Source organism: Ailuropoda melanoleuca, chromosome 16, assembly GCF_002007445.2.
Source record: "Ailuropoda melanoleuca isolate Jingjing chromosome 16, ASM200744v2, whole genome shotgun sequence".
Taxonomy (NCBI): domain Eukaryota; kingdom Metazoa; phylum Chordata; class Mammalia; order Carnivora; family Ursidae; genus Ailuropoda; species Ailuropoda melanoleuca.
Window position 1 is genome coordinate 84,013,203 of NC_048233.1, and position 17,418 is coordinate 84,030,620.

The following is a 17,418-nucleotide window of genomic DNA, read 5'->3' on the forward strand; positions in this document are numbered from 1 at the left end:
AGAGCCTCAGGGAGCTGACACCTTTGGCTTATTCGCTTTCTCACTGTCTATGTAAGTGATAAACCTTAAATCTGAAAGTGGCTCCTTGTGTCTTTACCAGCCAAATTACTCAGGCCTTGACCTTGGCCTGGCTCTGTCTCATGTGCGAGTTTGACCCTGGCCCACGGTTTTGCCTCTCATCTTAACCAAGGCTGACTCAGAGAATGTATCACTTTTTAAAAAAAATTTATCTATTTATTTGACACACACAGAGAGAGAGAGCACAAGCAGGGGAGCAGCAGAGGAGAAAGAGAAGCAGACTCCCCACTGAGCAGGGACCCTGATGCAGGGCTCGATCCCAGGACCCCGAGATCATGCCCTGAGCCAAAGGCAGACGCTTCACCGAGTGAGCCTCCCAGGCGCCCGAAAATTTACCCCTTTTTCTTGCCACACACACAGCCGTAATGATGCCCGTGAGCCTGGGAAGGGTAACCAGTCCGCAGGTCTTCCGTAAATATTGACAACCGACTTATGCAATTAAGACGCAGGGACCTTACCTGGAAGGCTTCCATTTAAATAGTCACGTGAAAAGTTTATTCCTTGAAGAAATATTTTTATGTAGAAACATCTTATTTCCTGATGNATGAAAAGTCTTAATCAGACACCTGCCACCACCTACTGAATCCAAGAGGGAGCAGCCTCCATCCAGGAGGACAGAACAAGACGAGCTTTCTGGACATCGGTTCGGTCCCTTTGGTTTCCTCTTGTTATTGTTGAATCGGTTTTTATGTTTCTCACAGACCGGTTGCTCTAAACTCTCCAGCACGGGTGGCAATGGGCAATCACATTGCCCTGCACTTCCTGTGGGCTTGTCAAGGTGAGGTGTGTGGCTGCAAGTCTCTCTTGCTGCATTATTTGTCCGATGACCTGTTTGCTGGCTTGGCTGTGAATGGGGACTGGGCTGTGTAGGCCTGGGCAGCTCAAAGAGGGGCAGCCGTGCCTACTCCAGTCTGATGGTTTCTCAGACGAGGAAAGCAGAGTTGGTCCATGGTAACCCACAGAATGGGAGAAAATATTTGCAGCTCATATATCTGAGGTGGGATGGATATCCAGAATAGACAGAGGACACCTAAAACTCCCAACAAAGACAACACAATTCAAAAATAGGCAAAGGACTCGAATAGACATTTTCCAAAGACAGACAAATGGCCAATAAATGAGCACATGAACAGATGCTCAGCATCACTGATCATTAGGGGAATGCACGTGGAAACTACAATGAGACACCCCCCAACATGCATTCGATGGCTACTATCAGCAAAATAACAGGTGTTGGCGAGGATGTGGAGAAATTGCAACATTTGCTCACTATTGGTGGGAACGTAAGATGGCGCGGCCACCATGGAAAGCGGTATGGCGGTTCCTCCAAACATTAAAAATGGAATTACATAATGATCCAACCATTCCACTTCTGGGTATACACCCCAAAGAACTGAAAGCGGGACATCCAAGAAATACCTGTATATCCACGGTTATTGACAGCATTAGTCACAAGAGCTAAAATGTGGAAGCAAACCACGTGTCCATTGATGGATGAACGGATAAACAGAATATGGTATAGACAGACAACGGAAAATTATTCAGCCTTAAAAGGAAGGAAATTCTGAACACGCTCCAGTGTGGATGAACTACAAGGGCATGCTAAGTGAAATAAGCCAGTCACAAAAACCCGAATCTGTATTCCTCCGTTTATATGAGGTGCTTAGAGTGGTCAAAATCATAGAGACGGGGAGTAGAAGGATGGTTGCCAGGGGCAGGGGGTGTGGGGGATGGGGAGTTAGTGCTTCATGGGGACAGAATTTCAGTTCGACGAGGTGAAGAGTTATAGAGACAGAGGGTAGCGATGTTTGGTTAACATTATGAGTCTACTTATTACCGCTGAACTGTGCATTTAAACATGGTTACGATGGCAAATTTTATGTGTATTTTATCACAATTTTTTAATCACAATTTTAAAAATTGAAAAAGTACTTGGTTCAAGCCCCTATCCGTACAATTAATTTCGGTGTCTGATGGGGTGGCCTCGGCTGCAAGTAGAAGGTCGGGGGTGGAGTTTTGGGGGAATGTGTTGGCCATGGCCCCCTGGTGGCCCCACACATGTCCACACAGGCCCTGCAGGCAGAAGCTTGAACCACAGCTCGTCTGATTCTGGGGAAGAAGCTGTGGTCCTCTGGGACACCAGAGGGTGGGAGGACTGTGGGAGCCACCACATGGCCATCTGCCCCTCCCCCACCTATGTACCCGGAAGCATCATGAGACTTTCCTGTCACCTCCGTGTTCTGATGTGGTCTGAGGCCTCTGACCACCCCCCTCAGGAGAGAGCTGCAGGATATAAAAGCACTCAGCCGTGGTCTGGAGCAGGCTTCTCAGCTGCGGGGCACCCCACAACTCACCTTGCAGAACCCTGACCCCCTTTGGTTTCAAGGTCATCCTTTTTGATACATAGGACAAGAGCCTCAGGGAGCTGACACCTTTGGCTTATTCGCTTTCTCACTGTCTATGTAAGTGATAAACCTTAAATCTGAAAGTGGCTCCTTGTGTCTTTACCAGCCAAATTACTCAGGCCTTGACCTTGGCCTGGCTCTGTCTCATGTGCGAGTTTGACCCTGGCCCACGGTTTTGCCTCTCATCTTAACCAAGGCTGACTCAGAGAATGTATCACTTTTTAAAAAAAATTCATCTATTTATTTGACACACACAGAGAGAGAGAGCACAAGCAGGGGAGCAGCAGAGGAGAAAGAGAAGCAGACTCCCCACTGAGCAGGGACCCTGATGCAGGGCTCGATCCCAGGACCCCGAGATCATGCCCTGAGCCAAAGGCAGACGCTTCACCGAGTGAGCCTCCCAGGCGCCCGAAAATTTACCCCTTTTTCTTGCCACACACACAGCCGTAATGATGCCCGTGAGCCTGGGAAGGGTAACCAGTCCGCAGGTCTTCCGTAAATATTGACAACCGACTTATGCAATTAAGACGCAGGGACCTTACCTGGAAGGCTTCCATTTAAATAGTCACGTGAAAAGTTTATTCCTTGAAGAAATATTTTTATGTAGAAACATCTTATTTCCTGATGGAGAACAAATAAAGTGTGATGATATCATGGCTCTGGAGAAACGCCCAGAAGCTCTTTCCCAAGAACCCACTAGAAGGAGGTGAGAGAGGATATAACATAGACCACGAGTGTGCGCAGAAATGCTCTGCCACAGCTGTGGTGGAGAGGGCGCCATGGGGTTCTCGGAGTTGCTCCACACCATTGGCGGCATGGGGAACTCCCAGATCCTCCAGACTGCTCTCCTTCTGTTCCCTGCCGTCCTGATCGCCTGTCATAGCTTCCTGCAGAACTTCACAGCCATGACCCTAGGCCATCACTGCCGGCCGGCCAACTGGACCAACGGGTCTCATGTCCCGGGCGGTGTCGGGGAGGGGGACCTGCTGAGAGTCCTCATCCCGCTGGACAAGGACCAGAAGCCTGAGCGGTGCCTGAGGTTCTCTGAGCCCCACTGGCAGATCTTAGACCTCAATGACACCTCCGCTTTGAGCTTGGACACCGAAGCCTGCCTGGATGGGTGGGTGTACGACCAGAGTGTTGCCTCCTCGATCGTTTCTGAGGTGAGGTAAAGCTGCAGCTGAATGCTGGGTCTTCAGATGATTTTTGTTTGTTTTATTTTAGTGGAGATATAACTTGTTCCGTTAAATGCTCAAAATGTCAGTGTGCGGCTGGATGAATTTTACAAATGTAAACACCAGATCGAAATACAGGGTATTTCTAGAACCCCTGAGGACTCCCTTGTAACCTTCTGCACCACTACTCCCGCCCCCGTCCCGAGTATAACCACCATTCAGACGTCTATCACCATCACTTGGTACCGTTTCTGCTTGAGTTTTACATGAATGGAATCATAGAGTATGTGTTCTTCAGTGTCTTGGGATTTTTTTCATTCAATAGAGATTCTTAAGAGTCATCCATGTTGATATATGCTTTGGGAGTTGGCTCTTTCTCAGTGCCGTGGAACATTCCATTGCACGAATATGCCACAGAGGATATGTCCGTTCTACCGATGAAACGCACCTGCGCTGTTTCCGGTTTGGGGCTCTTATGAATATCATAGTCATACGCATTCTTGTGCATGTATTGGGGTGGACACAGGTATTCATTTCTGCTGGGTGCATGCCCAGGGGTGGGACTGTAGGATCATAGAGTGGCCCCAGATTCTGCTCACCAGTTTTCTGTGTGTGTAAGATGTTCAGACATGTTTAGTTGCTCCGTCCCACACACCCCCTCACTTGGTCCGATGGTTTTATTTTGCCCTCATTTAGCTATTTGCAAAGCAGTCAGAAAAATCAACACGACCTCCATTTTCTTTGTTTCCTTTTTTTTAAAAGATTTTATGTATTTATTTGACAGAGAGCAAGAGAGCACAAGCAGGGGGAGGGGCAGAAGGAGAGGGAGAGGGAGGAGCAGGCTTCCCGCCGAGCAGGGAGCCCAATGCAGGGCTGGATCCCAGGACCCCGGGATCATGACCTGAGCTGAAGGCAGACGCTTAACTGACTGAGCCACCCAGGCATGCCTGTTTTCTTGTTTTCCCCCAAATTTCTCAGGCAGCTGAATGAAATGAAAGCAGGAAGAAGGAAAAGATGAAGCATTTCAAGTAAACTGGGTCTAGGTTTGTCTTGGTCATCTTTCTTTTAGGGTAGAGGTTTCCTAAGACTCAGGACCATGTGTTTTATATAACATCTGGGATAATGTGCTTCATTCATCACGGTGACATTGATATAGAGGTTTGTGCCGTTTAAAACAAAAGAGCCAGTGCTCATGACGTCAGCGTTATGGGCTTAAGGGCGAGCTGTGGGACTGTCAGCGTGTACGAGGTGATGAGGCAGCTCTTAAGATTCTCTGGAAGCCACATGATGAGGGTGCACAAGCCACCTGCTGACACTTCTGTCTCTTTCCCCCAGTGGGACCTGGTGTGCGAGCACAAGTCACTGAAGTCCATTGCCCAGTCCATATACATGACGGGACAGCTGGTGGGAGCTACCGCCTTCGGCATCTTTTCTGACAGGTGAGGGGAGGAGGCCCGAGGAAGTTTCCAGAAGCTTCCAACTAGGCTAGAGTTTGCGCTATCCCCACACTATCCTCAAAGTCTCAGGACCCCACTTGAGAAGACCCCCCATTTCCTTCTCCCTGCCAGACAGCCAGGGTGCCACCCAACACTTCAAACAGAGGGGCCAGGGTAGAGCACTCACCCCTCCCCGCCCGGGTCCTGGACACCCCACTTTTCTAGAAGACAGTCCCTGGCCATGCACCCGATGTGGCTCCCTGTTTTGTTCTGCAGTGAATTGCAATCATGAATCTCAAATTACTCTCTGCTTGTCACGTGGCAGAACACCTTCGTCGTGTGAAAGGTGATGAAGCTGGGTCCGTGGTCTCATTTCTGCCAACCACGATTTCCCCACAGGGCTGCCTCCCCAGGTCGCTTCCCCAGGAAGCAGGAGCCCCGTGATGATCATTACTGTTGAGAACAGCCAGCTCTCCTGAGCGCTCTCCCGCATCCTCCCGGGAGTCCTGGGGAGCTGCTCCCATTGTACAGATGAAACGAGGCTTAGCGCCACTGGTCCTCTGGAAAACTGATTCCAGCTCGGACATTTAGTCAGTGTTCTCGGAAGTGACGGTGATGTTCCCGTGAGGAAGGAGCTCTGTGCTCGATGCCACATCTAGACAGATAATCCTGGTTAAAGCTGAACAGGCCAAGGCACATTTCTGAGAAGGCCAGCCCTGGGTACCTCGAGCCTTTTATCTCTCGTGATTTTTGCCAGCCTGTTGGATGCGTACTCCCCCCACCCCGCTGCGGCAGAAAGAGGATTTCAAGAGGACATCAGCGGAGCTGGGCTCTGCCCCTCTATGAAACCGTAGAAGATTCACTTAGCTCTTGGGGTCATTCTTGTACAATTGAGGGGCTCTCCCAGTCACCCAGCGGCCCCAGCCGCCCCTGTGCTGGGACGCCCAGCCTTAAGCTTTGGGCAGGAGACTAGTAACGCAAAGGCCTTGCTCATTGGAAAGGAGGCCACCTGGAAGGCCCCAGGCTCTGTCCTCACCCCCACCCTACCCAGAGGTGAAAGGAGGAAACTAAGTCATCTCCATGGGGCCAGCAGGGAGCTCTTGCCTTAAAGGCCAGTCCCCAGTAACAAGGGGCCTGCAGCCTGGCCAACTAGTATCTTGTATTCAGACAGCTGAGAGCCACAGGGCATCCAGGGTAGAGCTCCAGGTCCGTAGCACCCACCTCTGGACAGAGCCCAGGCAGGGGGTGGGAATGACCTCCAGACTGTGTAAACCCACCTCTTCTCCTGATCCCTTTTGAGACATCCCCTTGGCTCCCCCCCCTTTTCCCTTCCCTCCCCCACCTCTCCCCTCCTCTCCAGTACAGCAGCAAACCCTGTTGGCTCCGTCGTCATCATAGACCAGGACCCACCTCCTCCCTTCGCCACCCCCTAGGCTACCACTCTGGGAGCAGCCTCGTTCATCCCGCACCTGGCTGGCTGAACACCCTTTGAAGGAGCCTGCCTGCTTCTTCCTACCCTTGACCCCTTCTGTTACCCTCAAATCGATGGGAAGAGTGATATTGTTAGATACAGAACAGATCCTGGTCCTCTTCTGCTCAACCTTCCCCGGCTGCAGGTGTGGGCGCAAGAGGGCGCTGCAGAGCGGGACACTGCTAATGATCATCACGGGCACCAGCGCGGCCTTGGCGCCCAGCTTCCCCGCTTACTGCGTGCTCCGCTTCCTGAGCGGGATGGCGATGACCGGCATCATTATCACCAGCCTCTGCCTCAGTGAGTGTCCCTGAGGAGCCCCGGCTCCTCCACTCACCGCTGTGCGACCTGGGGCGGGGGGGGGGGCACTTCCGTTAACCTGCCTGGGCCTCAGTGTCCCCATCTGTAATATGGGTGATAATGATAGTACCTTCCTCCTCTCACGCGTACTTACAGAATGATCCCTGGCACCCATGAAGACCTCAAGAAACATTAGCTATTTTAAGGTAGTGGCTTAAGCACGCCAGGCTCAAATTCCCAGCCCCAGTGACATGTTCCTTGCGTGTGAAGGGGGAGCGGCTGCATAGGGGGTCTTACGAAGATCAAACGAGATGGCAGAAGTTGCTCAGGACCGTGTGTCCTGTGTGGCACCGAGCACGATCAGAGCCCACCCCTCAACTGGGTTCCTCAGGGGAAAGTTCCGCAGGGCCATTGCCTGCGGTCCCTGTCCCTGACTGACCCAGGCTGACCTCTGTCCCCGGCCCCGTGGAGCTGATTACAAGCAATGCCGAACTTGTCATCCCCAGCCATGGAGTGGACCCCGACGCACAGGCGGACGCTGGTCAATATCTACGCCATGTATATGATCACACTGGGCCAGGTGGTCCTCTCAGGCCTGGCCTACCTCATCCGGCAGTGGCGCTGGCTACAGGGCACTGTATCTGTCGCCTACGTGATCATTCTTCTGTACTCCTGGTACGTCAGCTCCCAGACGCACAGCATACTGGACACGCTTGCCTTGTCTGGTCTGTCTTCATGGGAAGTGTTTGCTGACCTCAGAGCTCACTCCGTCTTTGGTCTGTGGAGATCCGACCTCCTTAAGGAGAGGAGGGAGGACCCTTGGTATACGAGGTGTCTTCATTTGATTTTTTTTTTTCTCTATACCATCCTTGGTGAATAGTCCTGTGCCACTTGGCTTCTAAGTGGCTTCACACTTGACCCCGTACCAAATTCACACCTGAGTGAGCGTGAGGCCCCTCATATGCCCCAGGCTCACTCGGGTCTATGCAATGCCTCACGGGGTCAGACTTGAAGATTTCTGGCCACTCCACTCAGCCCGTGAGAAGAGGTTTACCATATAAATCCAGAGCCACAGTGACAGTAAGAACTCTCACAAAAATGACAACGAGGAGCCACACTAGTGCCGGGAGAGACACTGGGAGTGTAGCATTAAGTGAGAAATGCAGGTAACAGAAGATGTGTCCAACTTGGGGACAGTTTTGCAAAAACAAACACGTGCCTGCGTCTATATCCTGTGATGTGACAAAAAGGAAAATGGGAGAACAACCCCTAGCCCGTTCACAGTTGCTCTCCTTATTCCTCCCATTTTGCTTTTTGGGATTTTCTCTTGGATCTCCCTGTTTTCTAGTGGGCCAGTGCTTGACCTATGGTGATCGGGACAGTGATCCCAGGACTTGTGTGTGTACCGTGGGTGGAGATCCCGTGGCACTTCCCGCCAGTCAGGGTTAGGGGTGGGCAGGAGGCTGGGCCCTGTCTGATCATGCCTCCAGATTACTCCCTCCCTCACCCCATTCCCTCTCACTATTAGGGGCCTGCCAGAATCGGCTTGTTGGCTCATCACCCACAACAAAATTGACAAGGCTGTGAAAAATCTGCAGACTGTGGCAAGATTAAATGGCAGGAAGGAGCAGGGGAGGAAACTCACTCCAGAGGTATGTGCAAAGGGAACCCACACACTACCTGAACCCTTCCTCCGGACCTGGTGGTAATTCTCAGGGAGGGCTTAAGTTGGCCTGCCGAGGGTGAACAAAGAGGTAAGTTTCTACATCCAGAAGTCGTAGCTGTCACCATCAGATAACCAGAGGACCTGTGGGGAAATTGTCCTGTTATGCCCTTTCTCAGAAGCTGCCACAGGGTACATTCCACCAAAACAAGAATGTAAACCAGGGAATTCCAGGAAATAGAAAATCCGCAATAGGAGAAAGGGAAAGAGGAAGGGAAAGTGTTGTATAGAGAACCTAGAGAACAATCAGTCTGTACTGAAGCAAAAGAATAGACATATGCCAGAGGCCTTTCGTGAAGAAAAAAATTGATGCTGGTAGATTGTTTGTCATACTTAATCTTATTAGCAGGAGTTTTGTGGTTCTATCAAAGAATTTGGGGATAAATTCATGCAAAGTACTTAAGAAATCAAGAATATAAGCAAGCAAATGCACAAAAGAGGCAATTAGTAACTCCAGGAAAATCAAAAAGTCATGTCACAGAAATATAATCAGAGTACACTACATGGTTCAACTCTGAATGAGATTTACATTGGGAGAATTACAGAAGGGAAGGTATAGGTCAGAGGTGGTAGAATAAAAGGGTTAAATCCTCATTCTTTCTTAGTATAAATCAATCTAAAGTTGGAAAATTGAGCCAAAGCAGTGTAGCATTTTATCTGGAAATAGGAGATAAATATGAGAAGAAACACCTAGAAGAGTAGAAGGCAGTTGCTTCTGGAGAGTCAGAATCGGGAGTGGAGCTAGAGAAAGGGAAGTCAGGGACCTTTCTGACTGTGAACACGAAGAAGCAAAATAATGGCTAAGACCCCAGACTTGGGGCCATTCCCCTGGGTTTGACTCCCAGCTCTCCACGTATAGCTCTGTGATCTTTGGCGTTATTGAACCTTCTGAGTTTCAGCTTCCTCATCTGTAAAGAGGATAATAGAATCTCCCTTACATTAAATAAGTTAGCTCTCATCAAGTACTTAGACCCCCCTCTGGCACAGAACAAGTGCTCAATAAATGATAGTCATTGTTGACCATCAGAAAAACTAGTTAAAAGAAAAGCTACCTAAGAGAACACACACCCAAAATGTGAAGCCCTCTATTTTTCCTTGGAGGTGTGTGTGAAGGAACTGGCCAATGCGGGAGGAATCAAGTAACTGTATGGCATCAGAAAGTGGAAGGACTAAGGGCCAGAGCCCTTCCTCCCGGCATCCCCACTCTGGTCTTTTCCTGCCAGGTGGTAAGGATCCACATGCAGGAGGACACGGCCGCTGTGAAGGAGTCCCCATTCTTCCTAGATCTCTTCCGCACTCCGGGACTCTGCAGGATGACTTGCTGTATCGCCCTGGGATGGTGAGTGGGGCCCCGAAGAGTGACCCCCGAGGCATTCACCTGATACCTGCTCCTGAGTTGTCATGCCCTGTTGCCCCACTGGCTTGAGACAGAGATGCAGGTAACAGATCGTGGCTAAGCCATCTGAGAAGGTGGGAAAACCTGGCAAAGTCTGGAACCCGAGAGGATTTGGTTCTGGAATAGGACTGCATCCCATCCGTGGCCAAAAGGCTGGAGAGACTCCTTCCATTGGAAGGAAAGGCAAACCATGGGCCGCCTCTGGAGTATGAAGTAAATTGCTGGCACCTTCTCTCTTCCAGGTTTTCAGCAGGCTTTTCCTTCTATGGGCTGGGTTTAGACGTGCAGAAATTTGGGTTCAACATCTACTGGACACAAGTGGTGTTTTCAGTCGTGGATATACCCACGAAGCTGCTGACAGGCCTGAGTATGGGCTACTTTGGCCGCCGAATCACCGCTGTCTCCCTGCTGCTGGTGGCCGGTTGCGTGATCCTTGTCACCGCATTTCTTCCTCAAGGTGAGGTTTTCTTCTGGGTCTCGTGAAAATTCTCTTCTGCTATGAAGGACAACATGGTCGGGTCTGATGATTCAGAGCAGACTAGAGAACCAGATGAACCTGTTTTCAAGTGGTTTCCAGTGATCGTGGACAAGTTGACCCACTTACCCTCAGCTGACCCTCAGAGTTGTTTAGGAAGAATAATTAAGAGGCCTTTTTTTGGGGTTGACTGCGTGCCAGGCCCTGCATTAGCACTTCACATGTAGCAACTCATCTGATCGTCCCAAGAACTCCATGAAGTGCTGTTATAACTGCAGCATAAATAAATAAAGCACAGAGAGGTGAAGTGACTTGTCCAAGGTCACACAGCTAATAGGTGTTAACATTGGGGAAAATAACATGATGGCTTCATGGGTGTTTTTGTTATATCAACCTCTATAGTTTTCCATATGTTTGCAATAATTTTTTAAAAAATCATAAAAGATCATGTGTAAAAGGTCTCATCCCAGTGCCTGGCTCATGGCAAACATTGAATAAGTTTTAGTTATCATCATATATGTACATTTATAAAGTATAAATTCAGCCTTCTGGGATCTAGTAGCAAGGGATACTAATTTGAGATCGTTGTAGGAATCACAGAAATCTAGAATCCTGCAAGTGAGAGGTGTGTTGAAGACTGTCACACCTGTCATTTTACTGATGAGAACACTCTGTCCATGGGGCAGTCACCTCCCCGACTCCCCAGGACAGGGCTAATCTCAGCTTCCCTCCCTCCCCAAGTCCCCCTTCCTCATCTGAAAATACCAACTTTGTTTGGTTGTTACTTATTCACAGCTATTTCTTTATTTTTTTTTTAAGATTTTATTTATTTATTTGACAGAGAGAGGCAGCCAAAGAGGGAACACATTCAGGGGGAGTGGGAGAGGGAGAACCAGGCTCCCTGATGAGCAGGGAGCCTGATGCAGGGCTCGATCCCAGGACCCTGAGATCATGACCTGAGCCGAAGGCAGACACTTCACCGACTGAGCCGCCCAGGCGCCCCATAGCTATTTCTTGAGCACCTGCCTACCCTGGGCTCAGACCAGACCCAGGCTCAAGGAGCACAGAGGGCTCAGGGAGACAGACGGTACCCAATTGCTTCATTGTATCAATTGCAGTTGGTATCAGTGCCTCCGAGATGTCTGGGGAGTCAGGGAATATACGGTGGGCTCCGTCCAGCGAACGGGGTCAGGGAAGCCTCTTTGCCAAAGTAGCATTTGAGTTGAGATCTGAAGAAGGATGAGAAATAAGCGGACGATTAGTGGGAGGAGAGCTTGCCGAGGAGCGAGAACCCGAATGCAAAGGCCCTGAGGCAGGGAGGGGCGTGACACCTTGAGCTGTCAGAACAGGTGATTGCATTGACATTTCATTAACTCCCTTTTGTCTACACCCACCCTCTGCCTTCTCTCAGACATGAATACGTTTCAGATGATCCTGTGTTTATTAGGAAAAGGGAGCCTGGCCGGCTGTTTTACTTGTCTCTACCTCTTCACCATGGAGCTCTTCCCCACCGAAGTCAGGTAAGAAGATGGATCGGCGTCTCTGGGACCAAGAGGGTGGCCTCTGCCCCTCAGAAACCAGCCTCCATTCGGAAATGGTTTTGTGGTGTCACATCTCAAAGGAGCGGGTTCATGTCACTATTTTATCGTGATTTTGGTTATCATAGGACTTTGCTCTTGGAATAGTGACTGGAGCTTGGCAGGCACTCCATAATGGTCTCGTTTCTATAACTTGAGAAAAATGTAAATATCCTAGATAGTGGCAGGAAATGAAGGAGTTGAGGATGTCAAGTGCTGGAACCATGCCTCGCACAAAACACGTGCCCAGCAAATGTTAGCTGTCAGTTTTTCCATTATTATCTTGGTTCCCAATAAGCATCCTGCAGGGCCACGTCTGAGATGAATGTTCCCTTCCCCGTGATGTGCCCCACATGGCCCCTACCAAGATCTGGCCCTTTGCCACGCTTCCTTCTTACCTCTCATGGGCATGCAGGGTCCCAACCCTTCCTACGCTCTCTCTCACCGCAGGCAGATAGGGATGAGTGCCGGGATCTTCAGCACCCGCCTGGGCTCCCTCTTGTCCCCCCTGGTCTACATCCTAGGCAACCACATCCCAGGGCTGCAGCCCGTGATGTTTGGCCTGGTCCCTCTCCTGGCGGCTGCGGCAGCCTCCTTCCTAGTGGAGACGAAGAACCAGCCATTGCTGAACACCATCCAGGAGACAGAGCAGAGGTAGGACCCTTCCTGCTCATCTCAGAAAGTCCTTGGAACAGAGGGAATGGGTCTGCTGGGGTGCTTGCTGCCCTGATAGGAGTGGGACACCCTCTGGGCCCATGTCGGGGCTTGGGGAGCTCCCACTGCCCCTGCCCCTGCCCCTCCATCTGTAAATGGAATAATGGCTTCAGGTGTATTAAACTTGGAGGGGACTGTCTGGGAGCCTGTTGAAGCATTTGGAGGTAAGTCACGGAGGAGGCCATCTATAATGCTGCCAAATTCTCCTTTTATTAAATACATCATCACTGTATATGCGGAGGGGACCTGTCATCTGGCTAAAGTCCCTCCTCTCACCTATATCCTATGGCTGCAAAACCACGTGGTGGTGACCAAGTGAGGTCAGTCTGTTCTTCCAGAAGAAATTCAGCCATGCCTTCTCTTTTAGAAGGACAACGGTCATCTGATCTACCCACGGAACACTTCTTTGCGAGTGGATTCCTTGTCTGTGGCTGGGCTGGGCTGGGCTGGGCTGGGGTGTGTCTGCAGGCCGGTGGGGCTCTGCTCCAGATGGGCTGGGCTGGCCTGGGGGCAGCTCTGCCTCTGCATTTCATCCTCCTTCTGAGACGAGCAGGCCCCTCGTTCTCAGGGCAGTGACAGAGACCCAAGAGCCCTTCCATCTAGGAAGCTCTCGCTTTTCTACTCAGAGTATGTTGTTCTATGCCTCTCCTTGCCCAGAGTGAAAATGGCTCGTGACAAGCAAAGAAACGTCAATGAAAATACCACCAAGAATGGACTGGTCTCACTTCTCCCAGAGAAGACAAGAGTAGAATGCACAGGGTGATTTCTTTGGACCCGCACTGAACGGCCCCGCCTCTCCTCACAACTTGCTCGCATTTTGAAATGTGAAGGGTCTTGCCAAGGAAATGCTGTGGCACCGCACTTGACCATCTAATGGAAAAAGCAAAGATGGTGCCGCGATCTGGAAATATTATAAGGCAGCTAAGTCATTCAACTTAGAAACCAACTGAGAAAAGACATGTATTGGACAATCAGGGACATCTGAATACGAAGAATGAGCTTTAAATAAATATGAAGGTATCTGCTGATTTTGCGAAGTGGCATTAGGTTATGTAAGCCAATGTCCCTTTTTAAAAAAGGAAAAAGATGTTAAGTGGAAGTATTTAGGAAAGAAATGAAACATTGGGAATTTGCTTTAAAATACCAGAAACGTCAGGGCGCCTGGGTGGCACAGCGGTTAAGCGTCTGCCTTCGGCTCAGGGCGTGATCCCGGCGTTATGGGATCAAGCCCTACATCAGGCTCCTCCGCTATGAGCCTGCTTCTTCCTCTCCCACTCCCCCTGCTTGTGTTCCCTCTCTCGCAGGCTGTCTCTCTCTCTGTCGAATACATAAATAAAATCTTTAAAAATAAAATAAAATAAAAAATAAAATAAAATAAAATACCAGAAACGTGCACAGAGTGCCAGGCTTGAAGCAGGGGCTCACTGTACGTCCTACTTTTGGATGTGTTTGGAAATTTTTATGATAGAAATAGTTTTCAAGTCTAGCCGCTTTTTCTATGGTTAATCTAAAACGATGGCTTGATGGCTGACAACATCGCCCAGGCTGCCTCCCCAAGGGTTTTGTCTCCTCTGCGGTGGCTCTTGTCGGACCACGTAGCCCTTAGTAGCCACAGGTCAAGGCCACATCCTGCACTACCTGTGGACAACCCAGCCAGCACTGCGGTGTGCAGCCCCGGGCCAGCTGCACCCACTGCCCAGATCACGGCGCAGGTGCCTGAGACTGCGAAAGGCCAAGAACCGAGCAGAGCTCCCGACGGCAGGTGGTGGACAGGTGCGTCCAAGCTATGGATCGCCGTGCTGTCGACATAGCACCCTTGCTAGTCACTGATACTGCTCCTGAGTTTGGTAATGGTCCTTTTGATATATAAGGACACATGAGTGAGACCACGACTAGAAAGCCCCCACAGGGCTACTGTATGGAGAAGAGCCTCCTGAATTTCTGGAAAGTCACGGGGTCCGTTTGCTATCACTGAGGTTCTCTGTTCAGCATGGACGTGTAAATGTATATTTTCTTCTACCACCTAAGTTTTTCTAACATAGAAGGCATACGGGATCCTTGCTCTGTTCATGTTTTTGTTACTAGCATCTGATGTTAGATGTTAAATAGAATATAACCCCTGTTATATTCTATATAATATAACCCCTGTTTGTTTATTATTATTTGTTTACTTATCAACTTTAAGTATTAGCAACGAGGGGCGCCTGGGTGGCACAGCAGTTGGGCGCCTGCCTTCGGCTCAGGGCGTGATCCAGGAGTCCTGGGATCGAGCCCCACATCAGGCTCCTCCGCTATGAGCCTGCTTCTTCCTCTCCCACTCCCCCTGCTTGTGTTCCCTCTCTCGCTGGCTGTCTCTATCTCTGTCGAATAAATAAATAAAATCTTTAAAAAAAAAAGTATTAGCAACGAGCCCATATCCGATTCTTGTTTGAATTATGATTATGAATTATAATTATATTATTGTTTGTTTTTAGAAATAAAAATCCCTTTTTTGGAAACAGATAATAATTGAACATAATTGGATTAAAGTAGTATATGGAAGTGGACTGTAACCCTTGACTGCTTCCGAAAATCTAAGTTTAGAAAGATTTTGGTCAGGGGCACCTGGCTGGCTCAGTCAGTGGAGCAAGCAACTTTTTTTTTTAAGATTTATTTATTTATTTGAGAGAGAGAGAGAACGTGTGCACATGCACACCTGTACACACACACACAGACACACTCACAGGGGGAGGGAGAGAGAGAATCTCAAGCAGACTCCCTGCTGAGTGTGGAGCCCAACGCAGGGCTCGATCTCACGACCCTGAGATCATGACCTGAGCCGAAGTCAAGAGTCGGACACCCAACCAACTGAGCCACCCAGGTGCCCCATGAGTGACTCTTGTTCTCAGGGTGGTAGGTTTGAGTCCCACATTGGGTGTAGAGATTACCTAAAAATAAAATCTTTAGGGGCACCTGGGTAGCGCAGCCATTAAGCGTCTGCCTTCGGCTCAGGGCGTGATCCCCGCGTTCCGGGATCAAGCCCCACATCAGGCTCCTCCGCTGGGAGCCTGCTTCTTCCTCTCCCACTCCCCTGCTGTGTTTCCTCTCTCGCTGGCTGGCTCTCTGTCAAATAAATAAATAAAATCTTTTCTAAGAAAATAAGTAAAATAAAAAATAAAATATTTAAAAATAAATAAAATATTTTGATCATACCTGAGTTCAAGAATAAGTCATATATAAATATGATTTCACATATCATATGAATTTTTCAGAATTTTAATGAATAACTTTAGTATTTCCTATTTTGCTTGTTCAATGCCTTCAAAATCTGTACAACGTTTATTTTTATTTTTTTATATATTTATTTATTTTTGGTGGGCAGCAGGGCAAGGTTTATCGCGCGATAGCAAAGTGATGGTACAAAGCTCCCGAGAAGGGAGGGGACCCGAGAGGGCTGCCCCCAGGGTCTGTACGTCTAGGGGTTTGTACGGGCTTGCTGGCGGGCTGTTTTCATTTGATTAACCCTCCCTGCGCCTGTCATCCAATCAGATTTCTGCCACCTATCTGTCGTATGGGAAAGGGTGGAGGGCTCCTTCCAGGGCGGTGTAAAATCCTTCTAAGGGAGGTTTCCTCTTAAGGTGGGGGGCCCCTTGTCCCTGCCTGCCTTCCGATTACCCTTCATCATTCCCCGCTCTGAGCAGGTAACCCTAACTGCTGTTCGGGGAAAGGGCGATGACCGATCATAGCTACTTCCTGTGGGTCAGGGGCATTGGAAGGGGCGGCCGTCAAGGCTCCTCTCGTCCAGATCTATCAAGGGGTCCCCTGCAGGTGTCTGGTTTGACCTCCCTGTGAGGCTCCGTGTGAACCACCACCATTGGGAGTTTGATGACCTTTATTCTGGAAGATGGAAAGTGGGCTAGGGCATTTAGGAGGCAAGGCTCAGAATACAACGCAAGACCGACTCCAGCCAGGGGTCCGGCGGGAGATAGAGGAAGTTTAGTGAACGCCCCCACACACTTTGAGGAGAGGGCAGGGAAAAGGAAAAAGGCTGATCAGTGTCTTGTCGTTTCAAGACTAGTCTGAGGTCCTCCGTGGGTTCACAGAGGGGTGTCAGGCATCCAGGCTTCGCCGTCAGCCACTTCGCTGCTGGAGTCACTCAGTCACTGTATGTGGGCCTTCCCAGACCGTTCCAACAAACGCTTGGCCCCCAGGGTGAAATGGGAGAGGTTGGTTATTTGGGGCTGGAAGTTGGGAAGCTCCTTGCAAGAGGGATGAAATGATTTATTACATCAAAGACTTTGTCTATCAGCAGATCATTTACAAGGAAGAGTCTCCCGGATAAGGCAACGGGGGGTAGAGACCCCCAATTTGTACTCGTTTCTTGTGCTACTTAATTTTTCCTAGGATTGAGGTCTTTAGGCACGGTGTGTTAGATAAAGCCCCAAACCTCGGATACTCCCCTGTTATCAGTCCGCAGGGCCTGGGGGAGTCCACACCGAGGGATCTTCTGAGGCTTTTTTGGTTCTGCAGGGAAGGCCTTAACTCAGTGCGTGAGAGTATCTACCCAAACCAGGGGGCACCTGTCCCTTCGCCAATCTTCCCCAGGCTAACTTCCTACTCGCTGTATGCCTCTAGGGACTTGCGAATGGGAGAACTGGTTATTCTTCACGTTTTTCCTGTCCCAGAGCT

At 49.7% G+C, this 17,418-nt stretch overlaps 1 protein-coding gene across 2 annotated transcripts in view; it reads left to right on the forward strand.

Moving 5' to 3' along the window:
• The window catches only part of LOC100482420 (solute carrier family 22 member 20), a 52,247-nt gene extending 38,328 nt beyond the window's left edge, over window positions 1-13,919 (forward strand). The window contains exons 1-10 of one of the 2 annotated variants that reach the window (XM_019796902.2): window positions 2,783-3,646; window positions 4,994-5,097; window positions 6,711-6,865; window positions 7,372-7,540; window positions 8,394-8,517; window positions 9,812-9,927; window positions 10,227-10,441; window positions 11,871-11,979; window positions 12,561-12,690; window positions 13,408-13,919. In XM_019796902.2, the coding sequence (XP_019652461.1) occupies window positions 3,230-3,646; window positions 4,994-5,097; window positions 6,711-6,865; window positions 7,372-7,540; window positions 8,394-8,517; window positions 9,812-9,927; window positions 10,227-10,441; window positions 11,871-11,979; window positions 12,561-12,690; window positions 13,408-13,425 (1,557 nt within the window). In that variant the 5' untranslated portion in view covers window positions 2,783-3,229 and the 3' untranslated portion in view covers window positions 13,426-13,919. Of the gene's footprint in view, window positions 3,647-4,993; window positions 5,098-6,710; window positions 6,866-7,371; window positions 7,541-8,393; window positions 8,518-9,811; window positions 9,928-10,226; window positions 10,442-11,870; window positions 11,980-12,486; window positions 12,691-13,407 lie in introns of those variants that run through there. The other variant, XM_002916700.4, reaches the window with a different exon arrangement.
• The last annotated feature ends 3,499 nt before the right edge of the window (window positions 13,920-17,418 follow it).